Source organism: Mercenaria mercenaria, chromosome 15 (genome assembly GCF_021730395.1).
Source record: "Mercenaria mercenaria strain notata chromosome 15, MADL_Memer_1, whole genome shotgun sequence".
Classification (NCBI taxonomy): Eukaryota; Metazoa; Mollusca; class Bivalvia; order Venerida; family Veneridae; genus Mercenaria; species Mercenaria mercenaria.
In genome coordinates, this window is record NC_069375.1 from 24,269,885 (window position 1) to 24,294,461 (window position 24,577).

The window sequence follows — 24,577 nt, forward strand, 5'->3', positions numbered from 1 at the left end:
TGGCGTACAAAGTTAAGCTATCTGATGCTTGTCCTCCAAGTGTTATTTGACCTTGGACCGAGTGACCTTGTTTGTGCGCTCTGCACATCCTCTTGATGAGGGAAATATTTGATGCTAGTTTTATGCAAGTCTTCCAAGTAGTTTAGAATATATTGAGCTGATATGAAGTCGAGCTATTTGACATTTGCCCTCTAAGTGTGACCTTGACTGTGTGCTCTACATGTTTTCTTGATGAGGTTAATACCTGATTCAAGTTTTATGAAAATCTTCCTCATAGTTTAGAATATGGAGTGGACACGAAGTTAAGCTATTAATACATTTGCCCTCCAAGTGTGACCTTGACCTTGGACTTAGTGACCTTGATTACGTGCTCTGCCCACGACGCCGATTTGACGAGTTTAAATACCTGATACAAGTTTTATGAAAATCTTCCCATCGGATAAGAAGGTATATATAGTGTGACTCAGATAAAGTACAAAGATATGACACAAAATTTTTAACTTCTAAGAATGAACTTCATATTTGATCATAGGTGACACATCACCTTGTGACAGTGTCAATGTTAGTGCTGACTGTACTAATGTCTATTTGTGTGTACAGAAGTTAGAGACTAGATAACGGAAAGGTAAAGTAAAATCTCTGACCTCTGTGACCTTGGCATTTCAGCCAGAGATCTTTGCCTTATCAGGAACAAGCTATTTAGTTCTGGTCATATTTGTGCCATAGTAAAGTGTTCATTCGTGTATAGAAAGGTTACAGACTGAACCCTGGGCACATAGCTCGTGATGCTTCCAATGAAGTTTCTTAATGAGAACTCTTCCAAGTACTTGAGAAAAAGCATATATAAGAGATGTGATATCACCTCTTGGGAGTGGAGATTCCTATGAAGTTTTGCTAAATATCAGCCAAGTGTTGCTGAGGAATAAGGATGATGCAATAGTTTACTAATGCTGAATAACCAAAGGGCAATAACTCAGTGAAAAACCAACCTCCACATGAACAAAATATGCACATGGTTTATTAAGAGTGAATCTTCCTATAAAGTTTCAATGAAATACAATGATTGGTTGATGACAAGAAAGGTGCTATAAAATACTCAAGCTGAATAATCAAAGGACAATAACTCAGTAAAAATCATCGGACAAGAATATGAAGATAAAATATGCATCTCCTCTTGAGAATGAAGATTCCTATGGATTTTCACTGAATTCCAGCTAGTGGTTGCAGAGGAATATGTCGGCTATAGTATACTTATGTTGAATAATGACAGGCAATAACTTAGTGAAAAATCATCCAACTGGAACATGAAGATATGTCCATCTACTCTTAAGAGTAAAGCTTCCTATGAAGTTTTGATGAATTCCAGCAAGTGGTTGCTGAGGATTACTGCTGACAAGAAATGATACTATAGTTGTATAATTATAGTATACTAATGTTGAATAATCAAAGGGTAATTACTCGGTGAAAAATCACCTGACTGGAACATGAAGAAATACACACATCTTTGGGGAGCGAAGCTTTCTAAGAAGTTTTGCTCAATTCTAGCCACTGGCCAAAAACACAAAATGTATTTTCCTTAAGTTGTACTTAGTCATTGTGTAAAGTTTGAAAGCTTAGCTGAAATACTAATGGAAATGTTGAAGGACAAAAGAATAATGGCATAATATGCTTTTTTCCAGCGCAGTCACTGGATACAACATGCTCAACTATTTTGATGCTGGAGAGTGAAATAGGGCATATCTGAGGAAGCTGGTGTTTAATGTGGATGACGATATTGGACAATAGTGTAAATCTTAGTCAAATGTATTTAGTGATAACAGAGAAAGCATGAAAGTGTACCGAAGCATTAACTATAAAGGTGACATACCGGTAGTTCATTGAATATTTCAGCAAGAGTAATGCACTATGTGTCATAACATGTGGCTAATAATATGGAGCACTTATTTAAAGTTTGAATCAAATCCATTCAGTAATTGCTGAGAAAAATGCAAACATGCATCACAATTTTAAGTTAATCTGAAAACATAAATACCAGTTTGACCCATTTTTCATTTTATTTTAAGTATATCTACTAAAGTTAAAAATAACAAATATCTAATAGCTAAAGAAACAAATATTCTATAATACACAATAAAGCACATGAAACTGATCTAGGCTAAATGCTCCTAATGAAAAACAAATGGAACAAGAGGACCATGATGGTCCTAAATCGCTCACCTGTCCCCAAATAACCCAGTTTTGAACTGTGTATGACGTTGTTTTTTTCTATTATTTGACATAGTGTCCTAGTTTTTGAGCTCATGTGACCCTGTTTTGAACCTGACCTAGATATCATCAAGATAAAAATTCTGAAAAATTTTCATAAAGATCCATTGAAAAATATGGTCTCTAGAGAGGTCACAAGGTTTTTTATTATTTGACCTACTGACCTAGTTATTGACAGCACGTGACCGAGTTTCAAACTTGACCTAGATATCATCAAGTGAACATTCTGACCAATTTTCATGAAGATCCATTCGAAAGTATGGCCTCTAGAGAGGTCACAAGGTTTTTCTATTTTTAGACATACTGACCTAGTTTTTGACCACAGCTGACCCAGTTCAAACTTGATCTAGATATCACCAAGATGAACATTCAGACCATCTTTCATAGAGATCCCAAGAAAAATACGGCCTCTAGAGAAGTCACAAGGTTTTTTAATTATTTGACCTACTGACCTAGTTATTGATGGCATGTGACCCAGTTTCAAACTTGACCTAGATATCATTAAGGTGAACATGCTGACCAATTTTCATGAAGATCCATTCAAAAGTATGGCCTCTAGAGAGGTTTTTCTATTTTTAGAAATACTGACCTGGTTTTTGATCGCAGTTGACCCAGTTTCTAACTTGACCTAGATACCATCAAGATAAACAATCAGACTAACTTTCATACAGATCCCATGAAAAATATGGCCTCTAGAGAGGTCATAAGGTTTTTTTATTATTTGACCTACTGACCTAGATATTGAGGAACGTGACCCGCTTTTGAACTTGATCTAGATATCATCAATGTGAACATTCTGACAAATTTTCATGAAGATCCATTCAGAAGTATGGCCTCTAGAGAGGTCACAAGGTTTTTCTATTTTTAGACCTACTGACCTAGTTTTTGACTGCATGTGACCCAGTTTCAAACTTGACCTAGATATCATCAAGATGAACATTCAGACCAACTTTCATACAGATCCAATGAAAAATATGGCCTCTAGAGAGGCCACAAGGTTTTTCTATTTTTAGACCTACTGACCTAGTTTTTGACTGCACGTGACCCAGTTTCAAACATGACATAGATATCATCAAGATGAACATTCAGACCAATTTTCATACAGATCCCATGAAAAATATGGCCTCTAGAGAGGTCACAAGGTTTTTCTATAATTTGACCTACTGACCTAGTTTTTGAGGGCATGTGACCCAGTTTCAAACTTGACCTAGATATCATCAAGGTAAACATTCTGACCAATTTTCATGAAGATCTTATGAAAAATATGGCCTCTAGAGAGGTCACAAGGTTTTTCTATTTTTAGAACTACTGACCTAGTTTTTGATCGCACGTGACCCAGTGTCGAACCTGACCTAGGTATCATCAAGGTGAACATTCTGACCAATTTTCATAAAGACCCCATGAAAAATGTGACCTCTAGGATGGTCACAAGCAAAAGTTTACGGACGGACTAACAGACGGACGACGGACACTGCGCGATCACAAAAGCTCACCTTGTCACTTTGTGACAGGTGAGCTAAAAACAAATAACCATTTAAACTAGAATGTGTCTGTAGGACACAGGGTGTGCCCCCACTGGTACATTTGTCACAAATAAGGGGCAATAATTCAAATGTTTGCAGTCTTAAGGGGGTATAGCCTCAACAAACATTTTATAAAAATGATTCATTATTCTAGGCCATACACTTTTTGAGCTATGAGCATCACAAACAAAAAAATCCACTATTTTGGCTATTTCAAGGCCATAACTCTGTAATAAGCGCTAAGATTCTCAAGAAGAATGCCAAGTGTGCAAGGTCACATCATGATAAAGACTCAAACAAGGTTTAATGAGTTTACATCAAATAATTTTTGAGCTAGGCATGTCATTAGGTGAAAATGTGCATTTTTTACTATTTCAGGGGCCATAACTTTAAAAATATGGGGTGGAACCAGCCAAAAAATACAAGGTGTGCAAGTTTATATCATGATAAAGACTCATGCAAGTTTTCATCAATTTATATAAAATACTTTTTGAGCTAGGCGGGTCACAAGGTGAAAATGTGCATTTTTACTACTTCAGACGGACGGACAGACAAGACCAAATCTATATGCTCCCACCACTCATGGGAGTGGGGGCACAAAAAAACAGTGTACCTTGCAATACATCATTACATATTGCATGACATTGATATGTAAAATCAAAAAGATAAAAATGATGCTAATATCAGCAAGCAGAAGAATAAGCTTGATGTAAAGCATGTCATAGAGCTGTTTACATTCAAACAGATGATATATACAAAATGTGAGGATGATAGGCTGATGTGAAAATATAAAAATAAGTTGGTCACATTTTGTTTCTGTATGCAAAAATGTATGACTTGCGTAAAAGGTGAAAATATTACAAAAATTAATTTTGAAACAACAACAAAATTTGTTTTAAAACAATTTTTTGTATAAGTTAAAAGTTAAAGGTAGACCAAAATAAGGGCAGAAAACAAGTAAAATCTTGCATTCAGATTTAACAAGTTTATAAAATATCAAATATATGATAAACAATACTAATTATATGCTACATGTATTAAGAAAAAACATGCTAAACATGCTATAAAGAAAAAAAATCATCTTTAACAACTGTCAAAATGGTACATATGATAATATCCACTAATTGTATAAAGACTAGAGAACACTTTGCAATATCAAAAATGGTAAGCCAATACTGTATTTTATCCATCAATTTCATATTTAAAACCTGAGAATTATTAGCAAGGTTTAACTATGACAAACAAACAAAAGATGAAAATATTTTTGCTTCACATTGGTTAAATCATTTTTTAATTATTCTTAGACAGTATAATTTAAAAATTGCAGACCAAAGTCAGGTCATAAAACATGTAAACTCTTGTATAAATATAGCTTGCTTTCTCCATCATAAACAAGTTCATAACATAGTAAATATAAAAAAAAAATACTAAATACACTATGAAAATAAAACAACTATATAGATCAAAATGGTGAAGGAATATCAGAATGAAATACTGGTAAGAGATTGCATCTCTAGAACACTTTTCAATCTACAACACCGATCAAAATGGTGACGGTATTGTAGAAAGCAATATTGCATTTTTATCTACCCATTCCATAAAGCCTGGGGAAAACTTTGCAATCTTCAACATAGTAATACAGTCGTCTTCAGCTTTATGTGACTGAGGGGGTCGGCTTCCAAATTTCCGCAGATATACTTCCCCTAGTTTGTATGACTGTCTTTGGAAATTTGGAGATCCATTTTGTGTATCTGCTCCTGAAACTGGTTTTGATTTTAAGGAACTTAATGTATTTGCTGCTGGGATTGGTGTAGCTCCTGATATTGAAGAATTATGTGTGGTTTTAGCTGAATCTGACTTAAGACCAGACTTTAAAGAGCCTGATACATCTGTATGTGACACTAATGTTGATCCTGATTTTGAAGAAGATGCTTCATCTGCTGCTGAGAATGGCACTGATACTGATTTTGAAGAGCCTGATGCATTTGCTAATGAAAAATGAGTGGATTCTGATTTTGATGAATTTAGTTCATTGGCTGTTGAAACAGATTTTGACTCAGAGTTTGAAGAATCCCGCATATCTGAAGTAGATGATACTGGTTCTGAAGAATTACAAGCTGCTTCTGTTGCTTTAGTTGAATTATTCCTTGGAATAGAATCACTTATTTGAACAGGTAATGGTGAATTTTGGTTTGGTCTCAGTGTGACAACAAAATTTGTTTTAGTACAGGACACTTGGGTTTTTGTTCCATTTGTGGATACAGTGTCTTTTAAATGGTTAACAGTCCTGCTTACACAGATAGCAGAACTTGTACTTTGATTCACAGATTCAGCTGAGGCAGCTGTATCATTACCATTCGTCTTGAAACGTTTCAATAGAGAATCACCTGACTCCATTGTTAGACTTTCATTGGTATTTTGCCTGACATAGTAACCAGTGCCATTAGCTATACAGCATGGTTCAGAAAGTGTTGCACAACCTGCAGGATTACTGACTGATGAACTTGTAGAATTTTTATCTTCATTTTGGTGCTTAGTGTCATTACAAAACTTTTCAGTGACATGTTCATTTTCAGATTTACCAAATACCAGAGTTTCTTTACAAAGCTCTTTCTCAGCATTTTCAAGTGCAAAGAGATAGTCCTCATCTTCTAAACTTGCTGAAAACTCTTCAACTATTTCTCCCTTGTTTGCAGTGGCATTATTATTAACATATGCATCATTTGTCTGCTCAGTATCATTCTCAATATCACTTGCAACTTTTTCAAAATTAAGCTTTTTCTTAACTTTCTCTGCAGAAAGTTTCATGTCTCCAGAAGGATGTTGTTTGCTTACTTTTGGTGACTGGTCATTTAAAGCATCTAAATCTTGCGTTCCCTTTCTCTTCAAAAGAGAATTTGTACTTGAATTTGCAGATTTTGCAGGAGTGACCTGACTTTTATTTGGTGAATTTTGATATTTCTTTCCTGTATTCTGATTGGACAATGGATCATACTTTGCTGGCAAGCCATCCAATGACCTAAAGGCTTCTAAAGTGTCTGCACATAGAAGTAAACTGTCAAGTGATTGGTTGATTCTTTTAAGTTCTGATACAAGCAATGGAAAATCAAATCGGTTTCCATTGTGGGCCAACAAGCAGACTGGTTTACTGAGATGATTCAAGAAAGAGTTGATAAGTGCAACTGTTTCCTCAGTGAGGGCTTTCTGGTTTTCTAAACTGTCGTTGTATAAACCTGAAAGAATGAAAGAAAGGTTAAAAATTTATATAAAGTTTGTACTATGGTGACAGTTCAGGTAGGAAGATGTAAACAAGAGGACCATGATGGTCCTGAATCGCTCACCTGTTCCCACATGACCCAGTTTTGAGTATGACATCTTTTTTTCTATTATTTGACATAGTGACCTAGTTTTTGAGCTCATGTGACCCAGTTTTGAACTTGACCTAGATATCATCAAGATAAAAATTCTGACCAATTTTCATGAAGATCCATTGAAAAATATGGCCTCTAGTGAGGTCAAAAGATTTTTCTATTATTTGACCTATTGACCTAGTTTTCAAAGGTATGTGACCCTGTTTTGAACTTGACCTAGATATAATCAAGGTGAACATTCACACTAATTTTCATGAAGATCTCATGAAAAATACGGCCTCTAGAGAGGTCACAAGGTTTTTCTATTTTTATACCTACTGGCCTAGCTTTTGACCGCATGTTACATATCATCAAGGTGAACATTCAGACAAATTTTCATGAAGACCCATTGAAAAATATGGCCTCTAGAGAGGTCAAAAGATTTTTCTAATTTTAGACCTACTGACCTAGTTTTTGACCGCAGTTGACCCAGTTTCAAACTTGACCTAGATATCATCAAGGTGTACATTCTGACCAACTTTCATACAGATCCCATTAAAAGTATGGCCTCTAGAGAGGTCAGAAGATTTTTTTATTATTTGACCTACTGGCCTAGTTTTTGATGGCACGTAACCCAGTTTCAAAATTGACCCTTATATCATCAAGATAAACATTCAGACCAACTTTCATATAGATCCCATGAAAAATATGGCCACTAGAGAGGTCACAAGGTTTTTTCATTATTTGACCTACTGACCTACCTTTTGAGGGCACGTGACCCACTTTCGAACTTGACCTAGATATCATCAAGATGAACATTCTGACAAATTTTTATGAAGATTCATTCACAAGTATGGCCTCTAGAGAGGTCACAAGGGTTTTCTATTTTTAGACCTACTGACCTAGTTTTTGACCGCAGTTGACTCAGTTTCGAACTTGACCTAGATATCATCAAGATGAACATTCAGATCAACTTTCATACAGATCCCATGAAAAGTATGGCCTCTAGAGAGGTCACAAGGTTTTTTTTATTTTTTGACCTACTGACCTAGTTTTTGAAGCACGTGACCCAGTTTCAAATTGACCATAGATATCATCATGGTGAACATTCTGACCAATTTCATAAGATCCATTCAAGTATGACCTCTAGAGAGGTCACAAGGTTTTTTCATTTTAGACCTATTGACCTACTTTTTGATGGCAGTGACCCATTTCGAAATTGACCTAATATCATCAAGATAACATTCGACCAACTTTTACAAGATCCCATAAAATATGGCCTCTAGAGAGGTCACAAGGTTTTTTCTATTTTTAGACCTACTGACCTAGTTCTTGAGGGCACGTGACCCACTTTCGAACTTGACCTAGATATCATCAAGGTGAACATTCTGACCACTTTTCATGAAGATTTTGTGAAATATATGGTCTCTAGAGAGGTCACAAGGTTTTTCTATTTTTAGAACTACTGACCTAGTTTTTGACCACACGTGACCCAGTTTCGAACTTGACCTAGATATCATCAAGGTGAACATTCTGACCACCTTTCATAAAGATCCTATGAAAAATGTGACATCTAGAGTGGTCACAAGCAAAAGTTTACGCACGGACACACGCACGGACGGACGGACGATGCGCGATCACAAAAGCTAAAAAATTTGGAGGGGAAATTTTGTCCAAAAAAATGGGGGGCAAAAACATTTTTTTGTGCGGAGAATGGGGTCGAAGTTCGGCCCCAAAACAAACTCCACTAACACTGGTGTTACAAACTGATTGATGAGCGAAGCTAAAAAAGTATAAGATACTGTTTTTAGCTTCTTTTTCTTACTATTAATTTAAAATTTATTAAAGCACATCTGACATACTTCCATCTCTATCAGAAATCATGCTAAAAGCAACAACTGAGTGAAATATCTGTTACATGTACTTCGAAAGAATCTAATACACTGTATAAATATTTCTAAAGCCTATTCAATACATTATATACATAAACACCTTGATATTTCCAACATATCAAGCATAAAAATATTGTTGTGCACTGACCAGTGATATTACTAGATGTCATGGAGATAGGTGTCTGTGGGTCGAGACACAGCGTCAGTTTGTTTGTTACTCTTGGGAAATTTCCAGCTTCATTCATGTCCACTCTGTTCACAGCCAAGAGACACAGTTCTGTTATACGGCATTTTCTGTCCAGTAAACTGGTGCTTTCGAAGTCAAGGAACACGAATGTGGAGATGTTTGTTTCCTTCATGCTGGCTGTAGAGGGGCCTGTCTCCATTATTATTACTGGTATAACCTGAGGAAAGAAAAAAACACATTTATATGCATATTTTTTTATGTTGGAAATATAATTGGTTTTCTTCTTCTTCAAGTGAAACCAAGAAACAAGTTTAAATATCTAGCAGATGGACTGTTCTTCATGGTATAATATATGGGTAACACCATTTTTATATTCACTTCAAGCTATCAAAGTCTAAAATTTCTATTACCCTCACCAAAATAAAAGAATGTCACCGTGTGTGTAGGACAGAGTGATAGTTCAGAGCAGACGTCAAGTTGTCTAGTGGTAACACTGTTTGACTATGATACCAGGGGTTATGAGTTTGAGCCTTCATTCCTCCAACTAAAATATCTAACATTTGAATAAAAGTCACATGTATAGTGCTTTACACCTGGCATGTTAAAGAATCAGGAAAGCTCCTGGATTTGGAGCCTCTTCAGTCTTCACTATTTTAATTGCTTTCGTTATTCATAATCTATAATCATGACATATATACACATTACACCAAATATCATACTCATTATATATCATTACAGTAATTTACATCTCATTGATTTTGCATTATTATGTACATACATTTATCACATGTTTGACGTTCAGTGGAAGTGAAATAAAGCCATGACATAAATTTGATAATACTTTAATAGACTAGTGTAATAATTTTTAAAAGCTTTGACGTCGTTTATTTATAGGAGATGTTTATGGCACACCAATTGTCCAATAATTACGTAAACCCAGGTTCACGGTCGAAATACTAAAATTAATGATCGGTAAACCAGGTTTTTCGAATACTAATCTATATTTTTGAGCGAAAACATAGGATAACGCCGTAAACCATAGTTCAACTCGTAAACATAGGTTCATGCTTGTAAACTCAATTTCACGGTCATAAACATAAGTTCACGTTCATAAACTATGGTTTACGAACGTGAACCGGGGTTCATGAGCGTAAACATAGGATAACGACAATAAACATAGGATCACGGCCGAAATTCATGGTTCAATTGAGAAACCTAGTTTATCAAACGTAAACCATGGTTTACAGTCAATATATTTAAGGATTATAAAATCAACTATGAATTTCAGGTGTGAACCTATGTTTACGGACGTGAACTTGGGTATACGTGTGTGAACCTAGGTTTACGTTTGAGAAACTAGGTTTTTCGAACAAAACTATGATTTTTGGTCGTAAACATAGGTTCATGTTCGTAAACTATTGTTCATGTTCCTGAACCTGGGTAAACATAGATTCTTGCTCAATCGAAAAAACCTAGTTCATGAAACGTAAACATGGGTTCAAGAGTGTATTTAACTAAGGTTTGCGCCCGTTATCCTATGTTTTTGCTCGAAAATATAGGTTAGCATTGATAATCATAGTTTTTCGACCAAGAACATAATTATTGGATAACTGGCTTGCAGTGAACCATAGTTTACGGACGTGAACCTATGTTTACGAGCAAGAACCTATGTTTACGACCATAAACTTGGGTTTACGAGCATGAACCACAGTTTACAAACGTGAACCTAGGTTTACATTACTAGGTTTCTCGAACAAAACTATGATTTTCGGTCATTATCCTATGTTCACTGTAGTAAACCCAAGTTCACGGTCATTTATAGGGTCACATTTGTAAGCTGTGGTTTATGCTTGTGAACCCAGGATTATGCCCGTAAATATAGGTTCACGCTCGTGAACTTAGGATAACAACCGAAATTCATAGTTCAATTGAGAAACCTAGTTTATCTAACGTAAACCTGGGTTCATGAGCATAAACTATGGTTTACGCCCGTTATCTTATGTTTTCACTTGAAAATAGTGGTTAATATTTGATTAGCCTGGTTTTACGTTCGAAAAACCTAGTTTATCGATCATTAATCCTAGTTTTTCAACCGTGAACCTGGGTAAAATCACTGGGACAACTGGTGTGCCATAGACGTTGGTTGAATTTACTTGGTTAATAATAGGTGAAGAAAGAAGAAATTTTGAAGTTTCAACAGGAAAAGCTTACATGAGATAAAAAGAATATTACATTTGTGTCTTTCCACATTGAATTTATTAAACTCGTTGAATAAATTTGATAAAATGTTCAGCAGAGCATCGTATTTTATTCAACTCATTTATTTTATGTTTTTCGGTGGTTTATCCAAATATAACGGTGAATTATATCCTGATAAACTCACTGGCTACTCAGTGAAAATTATCAAATCTGATACCCGGATTAACGTCAAAAAGTTAACCTAGCGTAATGAAAGCCGGAAACAATATGACGATGACGTCGTTAAAATGACGTCGTCTTTGCGATACTTCCTGATAAAATTTCCCGCAAATTTCGACATTTTATTGAAATAAACACAACAAAAGTAAAGTTTAAGACATAAAATAAACAGAAAAATTGTTGGTATCGATGTAATATCACGGTAATTTCACTCGTGAACACCAAAAGTTGTTATTTTCACTCGTGGCTGCGCCACTCGTGAAAATATCACTTTTGGTGCCCACTCGGTGAAATTATAACATGATATTACACCGAAACCAACAATTATCCTCTATTTAATAAATTCAATATGAAAAGACATTTGATGTAATATCCTCTATACACGTAACTTACTGGTTCTGAATGTTGGGTAATGTCATTTATCCCTGAAACAGAATAAAGCTGGCACATACCTAAGAGTAAATCAAATCACAAATAAATGGCAACTACCATGTTAACTCACTCGGATTATAAACAACAGAAACATAATTATGTACTGTATCTTTTTAAAGATTAAATATATGGACAAAAATATTGACATGTGAAATAAATCCAAAACTTGTCAAAAAAAAAATCAAATTGGAATTTAAATGTCTCAAAAATAATACAAAAACCTACATTTATTTAAAATTACTACTGTGAGAAGATTCATTAAAATCTACACTTTTGAAATTTTTCTGTATTAAAGGGTCATCAAAAAGGTGATTTTTCCTATAGATTATGAAAACTTGATTTGAAGTTCACTGCTTCATGCAGTCTTGAAATATGTCTATAAACAAGGAGCTGCGTTCAATAAACGCTTGATGCCCCCGGTGGCATCCTTGTCGATACAACGAGGTCAAGGTCAAACTAAGGTCAGGTGATGTTTGAAGATGAGGAATGGTCACAGGTTACATCTGTATTAGTATCAATTCATTCTTGAAAGCTGTATTAATGCTAGACAAAACAGTCCCATTTGGTTAATCAAGAGATGGCCCATATAAAGCAACCTAAGTCCAAAATGAGGTCAAGGTCAAACTGAGGTCAGGTGATGTTTGAAGATTAGGAATGGTCACAGGTTATATCTGTATTAGTATCAATTCATTCTTGTAAGCGGTATTGATGCTAGACGAAACGATCCCATTTGGTTTACCAGAGATGGCCCATATAAAGCAACCTAAGTCCAAAATGAGGTCAAGGTCAAGGTCAAACTGAGGTAAGGTGATGTCTGAAGATGAGGAATGGTCACAGGTTACATCTGCATTAGTATCAAGTCATTCTAGTAAGGGGTAGTAATGCTAGACGAAACGGTCTCATTTTGTTAACCTCGTACGGACGGACGAACGAACGAACAGATGGATGGACGGACAGGACGATCACTATATGCCTCCCGCATCAGTAGATGCTGGGGGCATAAAAAATCAAGCACACTGTCCTATCTCTTTTATTGACTGACTTTTTTTTAATCAAATTGTGTATTATTATAATAATATTGTATCTAGAAATAACTTCGATCTAACATGCAAAACTACCTTAAGGTGACATAAACCCTATAAATAAGCCATATCACAATGATCAATTTTACCTCAAAACTTAATAGTTTATGATATTTTACGAACATGTGAAAATTTTTTTTAAAGGCACACTGTATCTGAGGCTTAGTCTGTGTTTGTTCAAAGGAGATAACTACTGAGGTTATTCAAATTTTGTATAATTATGTCCCTTTTCTTCTCAAAACATACATAATCAAAGCCAAGATTGATGAAGTCAGAATTTTTTTTTTCAGAATTATTTAAAAAAAAATAGATTATCTAGTCAGTAGCCAGACTATCTGAGGCTCAACACCAATGGATATATGATTACCTGATTACTAAAGTTTAAGACAAGATAGCAGACTTAGTCAATGAAGATATATAATGAGAGATTGCATATGTAGAATGCCTGTGACACTGGAGGTTTGATGGTAGTCAGCCTTAATCCAACTAGCTGCCTGTCTCTGAACACTCTCTATCTGGTCTTAATATGAGGGTTTGGGTAAAGGGTGACTTAAGTGACCACAGTTCAGAAGTCATATTCCAGCTGGGGTCTATCAAGTGTCTGGTAGCAACAGAAACCCAAGCTAACATTTGATTTGCTTTCTTTGTTGACCTATTGTTGTGGGCGTCACATGATAGAAATATCTTATTTATCAACGCCAACATATTTGGCCAAGGTGACTGATTCAAGTTACGGACTCCATGGAGGTAGTAGTGTGGGAATAGGATGTTTTCTTCATTTGGAGCGGTTGAATTCCATATCCCACTCCAACTCTAATCTAACATTTTGAGGTCAGTTTGGAGGGCAGCCTTTAACTCAATGGGATGACTTATTTTATTTTATGATCTGATTTTTTATAGTTGCCATCCCTCTGAACAGCAACAGTCAGAAGTTATCATACTAGCTGTCCCAAATTAAAACGTCCAACAGAACGTAGTAGTCCCCTTACAGAATAAAATGGTCTGTGGTGAATGGATGCGGTGAATGGTTGGTGAATGATTAGTTAATAGAAAGTGAATGAAGTTGGGACCATTAACTTTTCATTAACTTTTCACATGCAAATGAGGTCTGCGGTGAATGACTGTGGTGAATGAGCTGCGAACAGTCTGCGGTGAATGAGCTGCGAACATTCTGCGGTGAATGATCTGCGAACTGTCTGCAGTGAATGAGCTGCGAAGTCTGCCATGAATGAACTGTGAACAGTCTGCGGTGAATGAGCTACGAGCTGCATGTCTGCAGAAAGCTTTCATCTTGTAGGGCTGTAGGTCTGTCAAGTGTGACCTTGACCTTGAACCTAGGGACCTGATTCTTGCGCATGACACTCCGTCACATAATAGTGAACATTCATGCCAAAATACATCAAAATCCCATCATGCATGAAGAAGAAATGCTCCGGACAAACTTCAATTTGACCTTTGACCTCCAACTGTGGCCTTGACCTTTGAGATAGGAACATGGGGTTTGCGCATGACACACCTTATCATTGAGGTTAACATTCACGCAAAATATAAACAAGATTAGTCCATGCATGTCAAAATTATGGTCCGGATAAATATGGGACGCACGGACACACGGACACACATACACCAAACCGCTAAAAGTGGTGACTATCTCGAGCTCAACGCAAGTGGGCTCGACGATAAGCTAGTAAATTAGCTGGAAACCTCTATATATTCGCATGCACAAAAAACCAAAGTCATGGAAACTGACGTCAAAAATAAGTCTGCATCTGTTTAAAATTACATGAATCAAATGAATTGAAAAAAAATATCACATGTTACTTTTGACATGCTTTGTGTATATTATAGACAATTAAAAAAGCACTTACTGTAGCTGATACCATGCTATTCACATAAATCTGCTGCCTGTCTACCAGTAGACATATGTATATTTTGAAGGGGGCTCATACTTCACTACATATTTTTCATTTTGAACTCATTTAGGATGAAAACAAACATATTTTTGTCCCAGGTCCGATACTGATGCCTGTGTACAAACCATTTTGCGGCCAAAACAGGTGCAGCTATTTTATTTACAAATCATGAAATTCAAGTTTCTCCGGTGAATAGAAAGTGAATTAATGATACAATATTTAAAATACCAAGTCCTGCGGTGAATAAGAAGCGAACACTGGAGTCTGCGGTGAATAGAATGTTAAAAAAGAAGTTTGATCGCCAATCATTAACTGGATGCGGCGAATGAACAGCGAACTGCTGCTGTGAATAGCTCCATTAACTTTCTATTAACTTTTCATTCACCGGAGAAGGCTTGTTCTGTTAGGATCAACTCGCCAATAGCAGATTGATCACTTGAAAATAAAATATGAATCTCTCTAAATGTAGGAAAGTATACAATATTTAATTATCCAGTTATAGAATTATCACTTAGCAATTCTTAGACAAAAGAAGGTGGATCTAATCTAATGAGTTTGAGTTCAATGAGTAGATAACTCTTGCAACCATGTTTCCTGACTTGGATTTTAGCACTCTTGAATTCTTCAAAGTAGAATATTTTTGAGCATACCTCACAGTTTTTTTTAGATAAAACCACACAAATTTGGTACCATTTTGAAGAGTGAAACACACACTTTCATCTATAGGAATAATGTGATTTTGAATTTTGATTGACTTTGATGAAAAAAAGCAGAGGCGGCCATTCAACCAATAGTCAGATCACCCATTTCAGAGATAATCAAAACGGTTGTTTATTCTGCTTCCAGACCTGGGGTCAATTACTTTAAAATGTAATTAATTAAATTACAGTTACATTGAGAAATGTCCAATTAAATTACAATTACCAGGCCTTTTTTTCATCAATTTGGGAATGCCACCGACACCGGTGGAATTGGGAAAATGCTCTCGGGAATTGTCTTAATTGGGACAGTTTGCAAATTACCAAAATCTACATAAATGTGTTTTTGTGTGAAATATTAATGAATTGCATTTCAGTAATTGTTCAGCAGTATTATAATTTACTTAAATATACATAAAAATCAGCAAAACTATCTTAAAACAGCAAAAACCCTAAAAGGTATAATAATTTGGGAATTTAAATTCAACTTTGGGAAAAAAACATACTTTCTTGCATTGGGATTACCTCCTTTTACAGAAGGTAGATTTATAGTGGAAAAAAAGCCCTGATTACCATTATATCAAATTTAACAATGTAATTAATTAAATTACAATTACATAGCAAATTGTAATTAATTACATTCAATTACAATACCAAATGTGGTACTTCTTACATGAACACTGTAGCAAAGTTCTTTTACTTTGTACTACATATACATAATAATTCACCTGTAAACTGATTTCAATTATTTCAAAATTGAATTTAAGCTCAAAGTAAAATGTGTGTTTGCAGGAAATCATCACACAGTCTTTAATATTATTGCAAAAAGAGCTAAAAGTCAGCCCAAATTAATAGTTGATACATTGTCAAGCAGAATTCGGTTAGCGAAGAATGATGCATGTAAAGTCAGGTATTTCTCTGAGGTCTGAATTTCTCTGAAGTTTATATGATCATGGTTCTGCAATATGTTTCTAATTTAACTAGTATACTTCAGTATTTAATCATTTACATTTTAAACATATATTTAATTTTTTTATTCTTGACACTACATGTTATCCAAAGACCACATTGAAAATAAGTTGTAAAACATTCATATTTACTAAGCCATCCTAGAATAACTGTGTCATTAAAACTGTATAATACTCATAATGACTACAATAATTATATTTTTTATCTTGTTAGAACTGTGATGTCAAATTCTATGTTGTTTGTATACAACAAATTTTATCACAGATAAAAAATGATATGCTAAGCATTTCAGTTTTTGCTCTGATAAAAATCTAAATAATAATGATGCAAATAACAATTTCAAATCATAATTTGATCATTTTCTCCAAAAACATAGTGACAAACATCATCAAAGACTACCAGTTGGTTTTAATAAGACAATTATATCAGAACAAAGGAGCTATGTCCAAGGGATTAACACCTACCATAATATTCTATTATTATTTTTCACAGCTATGAAATGCAAATTAGCATGTTAAAGTGAAGTGTCACTGGTAATAAATACTATATATACTATTTGCACAACAAACTGGATTAGCATGTGCCATGTAATTGGAAAGTAATTGAAATGTAATTGTCAATTACACCCCAAAACTGCTCTGTAATTAATTAAATTACAATTACATGTAAGTGATAAGTCACATTAGGCCTAAAAAAAAAACAGAAAAGAAAACGATTCCTACCTACCTACCCTCTTTTTTTTATAGAAAATAAACAAAATATGATTAACTAGGTGATCCCCTATTGAAAACAAGAGGACCATGAGTGTTTCCTGCTGGCCTTTTTAACATGGCGCAGCCTCATGCCCCGTTTGAAGTGCCGGCAAGGTGCCCTTCAAGCTGCCCGTTTGCGCCATGTGCCTTTTTATTTTATCAGGCTTTTGTATTTATCTTGAAAAGTGCCCTTCCAAAACCAGCCTGGATAGCCAATGTCCGCGGGGCATGTTCCGTGTATTGTACCGTCAGTTAGCGGCTTTGATCAACATCAACCGTGAATGACCCTGATTAAGAACTGACAGGATTATGCAATCAATTACTGTTTTATGATTCTTTAATTGGAAACAGTAGATGAAAATTTGTTGTTTTTAGCACGTCGGCGGAGAAGCTACATTTAGCCTTTTTACGGAAGAGATGATTGAAAATGGTCAGTTAACACATGATTAAAGGATAATTATTTTAAAAGGTTGTAATCAATTAAAATGTAGATTGATTGTCGCACATTTTGATGCACTCATTAGGCCTTTAAAAATAAAATGTTGAATGTTTGCCCTTTGCCGATCGCCGACCAACCCATGAAAAATGACCAGACTCAAAATGTTTTACACTGATTTTATCTACAAGATATATTTTATTCCTTCACGGGTATCATTTATAAAAATAATATAATTATGATAAACATTTAAGCTTCAGAATGATACCAAATTCATTAAAATCGACAAATGTCTTGTTTAATAATTACGAAGTAGTACTTTCAAAAGCACATTCATGACGCGCCGATGCAGAAGTCGCCACCACGTCACCTCAACGCAACAAAGTCGTATCTTCTTATAAATTTATAATAAGATACGACTTTGTTGCGTATTATTTTATTATTAATTTACTGTCCATCTTGAAAATTTGAAAATGTACATCGGTATGTAAATAACCGATAACCTAGCGATTAAGTTATAAAACCTGATCGAGATTTAAATGAATAAACTAAAAATGCAAGGCCCTAGTTTTGTTTTAGTAAATAATTTGTCAAAATGATTTATAAGGCCGAAATTTAAGTTGAAAGTGCACGGCCGCATTCAAGCAAGCCGAAATTTTGAGTTATTATTCGCAATGAACCATAGGTATTCACATGTATGTTTATTTTACTTAATACTGTATGATTAGATAGAAAAACAAGAGGGCCAAGCTGGCCCTAGGTCGCTCACCTAAGAAACACACCATAACAGTGTAAAACATGTTTGACCTAGTGATTTCATGGAAACAAATATTCTGACCAATTTTCATTAAGATTGGACCAAAAAATTGGTCTCTTGTGATAAAACAAGCATTTTCTTAGATTATGATATGACCTAGTTTTTGACCCTAGATGACCCATGTTCAAACTCGACCTAGATTTTATCAAGGCAATCATTCTGACCAAAATTCATGAATATCAATTGAAAAATACAGCCTCTATCACATATACAAGTTTTTTCTTTGATCTGACCAAGTGACCTAGTTTTTGACCTCAGATGACCCATATTCAAATTCTACCTAGATTTCATTAAGACAATCATCCTGACCAAATTTCATAAAAATCAATTGAAAAAAACAGTCTCTATCGCATACACAAGATTTTTCTTTAATTTGACCTAGTGACCTAGTTTTTGACCTCAGATAACCCATATTCAAACTCGACCTAGATTTCATCAAGGCAATCACTCTGACCAAATTTCATGAAGATCAATTGAAAACTACATCCTCTATTGCATTACACAATGTTTTTCTTCGATTTGACCTAGTGACCAGTTTTTGACCCAGATGACCCATTTTCGAACTCGGCCTAGATTTTATCAAGGTAATCATTCTGGCTATATTTCATGAAGATCAGTTGAAAAATACAGCCTCTATCGCATACACAAGGTTTTTCTTTGATTTGACCTAGTGACCTAGTTTTTGATCCGAGATGACCCATTTTCGAACTCGGCCTAGATTTCATCAAGGCTATCATTCTGACCAATATTCATGAAGAATAATTGAAAAATACAGCCTCTATCGCATACACAATGTTTTTCTTTGATTTGACCTAGTGACCTAGTTTTTGACCCGAGATGACCCATTTTCGAACTCGGCCTAGATTTCATCAAGGCAATCATTCTGACCAATATTCATGAAGATCAATTGAAAAATACAGCCTCTATCGCATACACAAGGTTTTTCTTTGATTTGACCTAGTGACCTAGTTTTTGATCCGAGATGACCCATTTTTGAACTCGGCCTAGATTTCATCAAGGCTATCATTCTGACCAATATTCATGAAGAATAATTGAAAAATACAGCCTTTATCGCATACACAAGGTTTTTCTTTGATTTGACCTAGTGACCTAGTTTTTGACCCGAGATGACCCATTTTCGAACTCGGCCTAGATTTCATCAAGGTTATCATTCTGACCAATATTCATGAAGATTAGTTGAAAAATACAGCCTCTATCGCATACACAAGGTTTTTCTTTGATTTGACCTAGTGACCTAGTTTTTGATCCGAGATGACCTAACTCGGCCTAGATTTCATCAAGGCTATCATTCTGACCAATATTCATGAAGAATAATTGAAAAATACAGCCTCTATCGCATACACAAGGTTTTTCTTTGATTTGACCTAGTGACCTAGTTTTTGACCCGAGATGACCCATTTTCAAACTCGGCCTAGATTTCATCAAGGCAATCATTCTGACCAATATTCATGAAGATCAATTAAAAAATACAGCCTTTATCGCATACACAAGGTTTTTCTTTGATTTGACCTAGTGACCTAGTTTTTGACCCGAGATGACCCATTTTCGAACTCGGCCTAGATTTCATCAAGGTTATCATTCTGACCAATATTCATGAAGATTAGTTGAAAAATACAGCCTCTATCACATACACAAGGTTTTTCTTTGATTTGACCTAGTGACCTAGTTTTTGACCCGAGATGACCCATTTTCGAACTTGGCCTAGATTTCATCAAGGTTATCATTCTGACCAATATTCATGAAGATTAATTGAAAAATACAGCCTCTATCGCATACACAAGCTAAATGTTGACAGACGACGGACGACAGACGACGGACGATTGACGCCGGACATTGAGCGATCAGAAAAACTCACCTGAGCATAGGAGAGATCGCCATTACGTCACGCATAAATACCTGTTTATCTGGTGGTGGGTAAAACAAATGTTTTTACACCGTTTGTGTATGGGATCTGAATTTTTAATTTTTAATAACTTTTTCGCTCATTTATGGATTTTAAAAATTAAAAAAGTTTTGGAATGCTTAGGATTTTCATATTTTCCCATTTAAATATATTTTTAAAATGAATATCCGTTTTAAATGACATAAGATTTTAATAGCGGCGTAGCGATCCTCCAAACATTTTGAAAAAACACTGTAAGTTAAGCCTTCATAATTAATCCATTTAATTTCGAATTTATAATCAAAAATAATCAATAAATTGCTTGTTTTATACACTTTCCATTGATCAAAAAATTATTGATATTATTTGTGTTTTAAGAAAGTTTAAGCCGCTAGAAAAACATCACTGTTTACAAAAAACATGGACGCTCGGCGTCGGCCCACCCGGTCTTTGTCTTATCAGTTCTAAAAATAGAAAATACAATGGATTTGTTTACAAACACGATCACTCCTCAGGTGAACTAAAAAAAAACAGATTCATAGTCAATCATTGATTCAAACTAGTGTATGTATCGCAGAAATGGCAGACGATCTAATCTAGCAAATTTCACAGCATGTACTTTTTACGTAGCATTCTACTTTCGTTTTCGTATGCCACAAAACTATAGAAAAATGTAACTTTCCATGTAGATTTGTCTTCTAAATCTTACTGACAACGAAGAACAATGGGTTTAATCAGCGATATAGGTACAAAGTCATTGATTACATGTAGATTTGACGAACTGCCTATGCTCTAAACGTAATTCAATGGTGAAATGGTACGTGATGATTGACAAAATAAAGTTGCGCATTGATAGTTGTTCAATAAAACTTGTTGCTTATTAAATTATCACCTGATATCTGTCTCTGAAAATGCAAGCCAGCACTTCATGTTGGTAACAAAATAAGAATGTTTGAAAGTATGGTAAACATTATCTAAGGAATAGATCTAATACAAAATACAAAACATCTACCCCATATCTGAGATATGAAAGATTCTCAAAATGCAATGTGAAAATAGTATACATGTAAAATGGTGTCTGTAAAATGATGCCAGCAAGCGTACTTGGAGGAATGCCCTTTCAGTGCCAAACTGCGCATTAAAAGTGCCCTTTTTCAAGGGAAGCACCATGCCCCTTTTTAGAGTCTGCAGGAAACACTACATGATGATGGTCCTGAATCGCTCACCTCTTCCCACATGATCCAGTTTTGAGTATGACGTCGTTTTTTCTATTATTTGACATAGTGACCTAGTTTTTGAGCTCATGTGACCCAGTTTTGAACTTGACCTAGATATTATCAAGATAAAAATTCTGACCAATTTTCATGAAGATCCATTGAAAAATACAGTCTCTAGAGAGATCATAAGGTTTTTCTATTATTTGACCTATTGACCTAGATTTTTAAGGCACGTGACCCAGTTTCAAACTTGACCTAGATATCATCAAGGTGAACATTCTCACCAATTTTCATGAAGATCCACTGAAAAATATGGCCTCTAGAGAGGTCACAAGGTTTTTCTATCTCAAGACCTACTGACCTAGTTTTTGATCGGAGTTGACCCAGTTTCAAAGTTGACCTAGATATCATCAAGATAAACATTCAGACCAACTTTCATACAGATCCCATGAAAAATATGGCCTCTAGAGAGGTCACAACGGTTTTTCATTATTTGACCTACTGACCTACTTTTTGATGGCACGTGACCCACTTTCGAACTTGATCTAGATATCTTCAAGATGAACTTTCTGACCAATTTTAATGGAGATCCATTCACAAGTATGGCCTCTAGAGAGGTCACAAGGTTTTTCTATTTTAGACCTACTGACCTAGTTTTTGACCGCACATGACCCTGTTTCGAACTTGACCTAGATATCATCAAGATGAACATTCAGACCAACTTTCATGAAGATCCATTGAAAAATATGGCCTTTAGAGAGGTCACAAGGTTTTTCTATTTTTGACCTACTGACCTAGTTTTTGAAGGCACATGACCCACTTTCGAACCTGACCTAGATATCATCAAGATGAACATTCAGACCAATTTTCATACATATCCCATGGAAAATATGGCCTCTAGAGAGGTCATAAGGTTTTTCTATTATTTGACCTACTGACCTAGTTTTTGACGGCATGTGACCCACTTTCGAATTTGATTTAGATATCATCAAGGTGAACATTCTGACCAATTTTCATGAAGATTTCATGAAATATATGGCCTCTAGAGAGGTCACAAGGTTTTTCTAGTTTTAGACATACTGACCTAGTTTTTGACCGCACGTGACCCTGTTTCAAACTTGACCTAGATATCATCAAGATGAACATTCAGACCAACTTTCATATAGATCCCATGAAAAATATGGCCTTAAGAGAGTTCACAAGGTTTTTCTATCATTTGACCTACTGACCTAGTTTTTGACGGCACGTGACCCAGTTTCGAACTTGACCTAGATATTATCAAGGTGAACATTCTGACCAATTTTCATGAAGATCTTGTGAAATATATGGCCTCTAGAAAGGTCACAAGGTTTTTCTATTTTTAGACCTACTGACCTAGTTTTTGACCAAGCGTGACCCAGTTTCACACTTGACTTAGATATCATCAAGGTGAACATTCTGACCAATTTTCATGAAGATCTTTTGAAATATATGGCCTCTAGAGAGGGCACAAGGTTTTTCTATTTTTAGACCTCCTGACATAGTTTTTGAGGGCACATGACCCAGTTTCGAACTTGACCTAGATATCATCAAGATGAACATTCTGACCAATTTTCATGAAGATTTTATGAAATATATGGCCTCTAGAGAGGTCACAAGGTTTATCTATTTTTAGACCTTCTGACCTAGTTTTTGACCGCATGTGCCCCAGTTTCAAACTTGGCCTAGATATCATAAAGGTGAACATTCTGACCAAATTTTCATGAAGATCCATTGAAAATTATGGCCTCTAGAGAGGTCACAAGGTTTTTCTATTTTTAGACCTACTGACCTAGTTTTTGACGGCACGTGACCCAGTTGCGAACTTGACCTAGAATTTACCAAGATGAACATTCTGACCCATTTTCATAAAGATCCCATGAAAAATGTGACCTCTAGAGACGTCACAACGAAAAGTTTACGCACGCACGGACGCACGGACGACGGACACCGCGCGATCACAAAAGTTCACCTTGTCACTTTGTGACAGGTGAGCTAAAAAGTGAATCGGACAGGTTTAAATATTTCTTTGACATAACTTAAAATTCAGACATAAAAGATCAATTCAAATAAATCAAACAATTTAATCGATATGAATGCGAGCAATAGTTCTAAGTGTTTGTAAGTTTAGATATCATGAAAGTCTAAACATTCTTCACTACATGCTAAATTTGTAGATAGTGATATGCTATTGGTGAGTTATCTGTATTATTTGGACAGTTAAATCGATACAATTGCAGATGACAGTGCTAGGTAGATTTATCTGCAAAGCAGAGTATTTTAGAGTTGATTTTTTTTGGTAATTTATATAAGCTAAAAAGAGCAGGGGCCCAAAGGCGGACCCCTGTGAAACACCAGATGGGACAGGGATGGTCATTCAGGACAAATGATTGGATCAATGACAAGAGTTATTAATTAAATCTTATTCTAGTTGAAAACTAAAGGCAAACTACTGTAAAGTCGATGCAAATATGCTAAATGCAGGCATTTTTCTGAAAGTTTTGAGACTGGGAATAACTTGAACATTGAGAATCTACAAATGAAAGGAACTGATTAACTTACTGTTGTTGACTCTATACATGTCATATGACGTCATATAGGAATTTCCCAATTTAATCACGTGACTTTTAAATAAAACTGGCTGTTACATCAACAATTTAGCAAATATCTCTGGCCTGTTTAACATTTAGCATCGTTTTTTGTAT

The 24,577-nt window shown here is 35.3% G+C and overlaps 1 protein-coding gene across 1 annotated transcript; it reads right to left on the bottom strand.

The window, feature by feature from the left end:
- Positions 1-2,035: 2,035 nt before the first annotated feature.
- LOC123548603 (uncharacterized) lies at positions 2,036-24,492 on the bottom strand. Its single transcript, XM_053524791.1, has 3 exons — positions 24,435-24,492; positions 9,179-9,434; positions 2,036-7,021 (listed from the first exon to the last, which is right to left on the bottom strand). Exons 1-3 carry the CDS (start codon positions 24,456-24,458, stop codon positions 5,331-5,333), a joined length of 1,971 nt encoding a protein of 656 aa, XP_053380766.1. The 5' UTR covers positions 24,459-24,492; the 3' UTR covers positions 2,036-5,330.
- Positions 24,493-24,577: the final 85 nt, after the last annotated feature.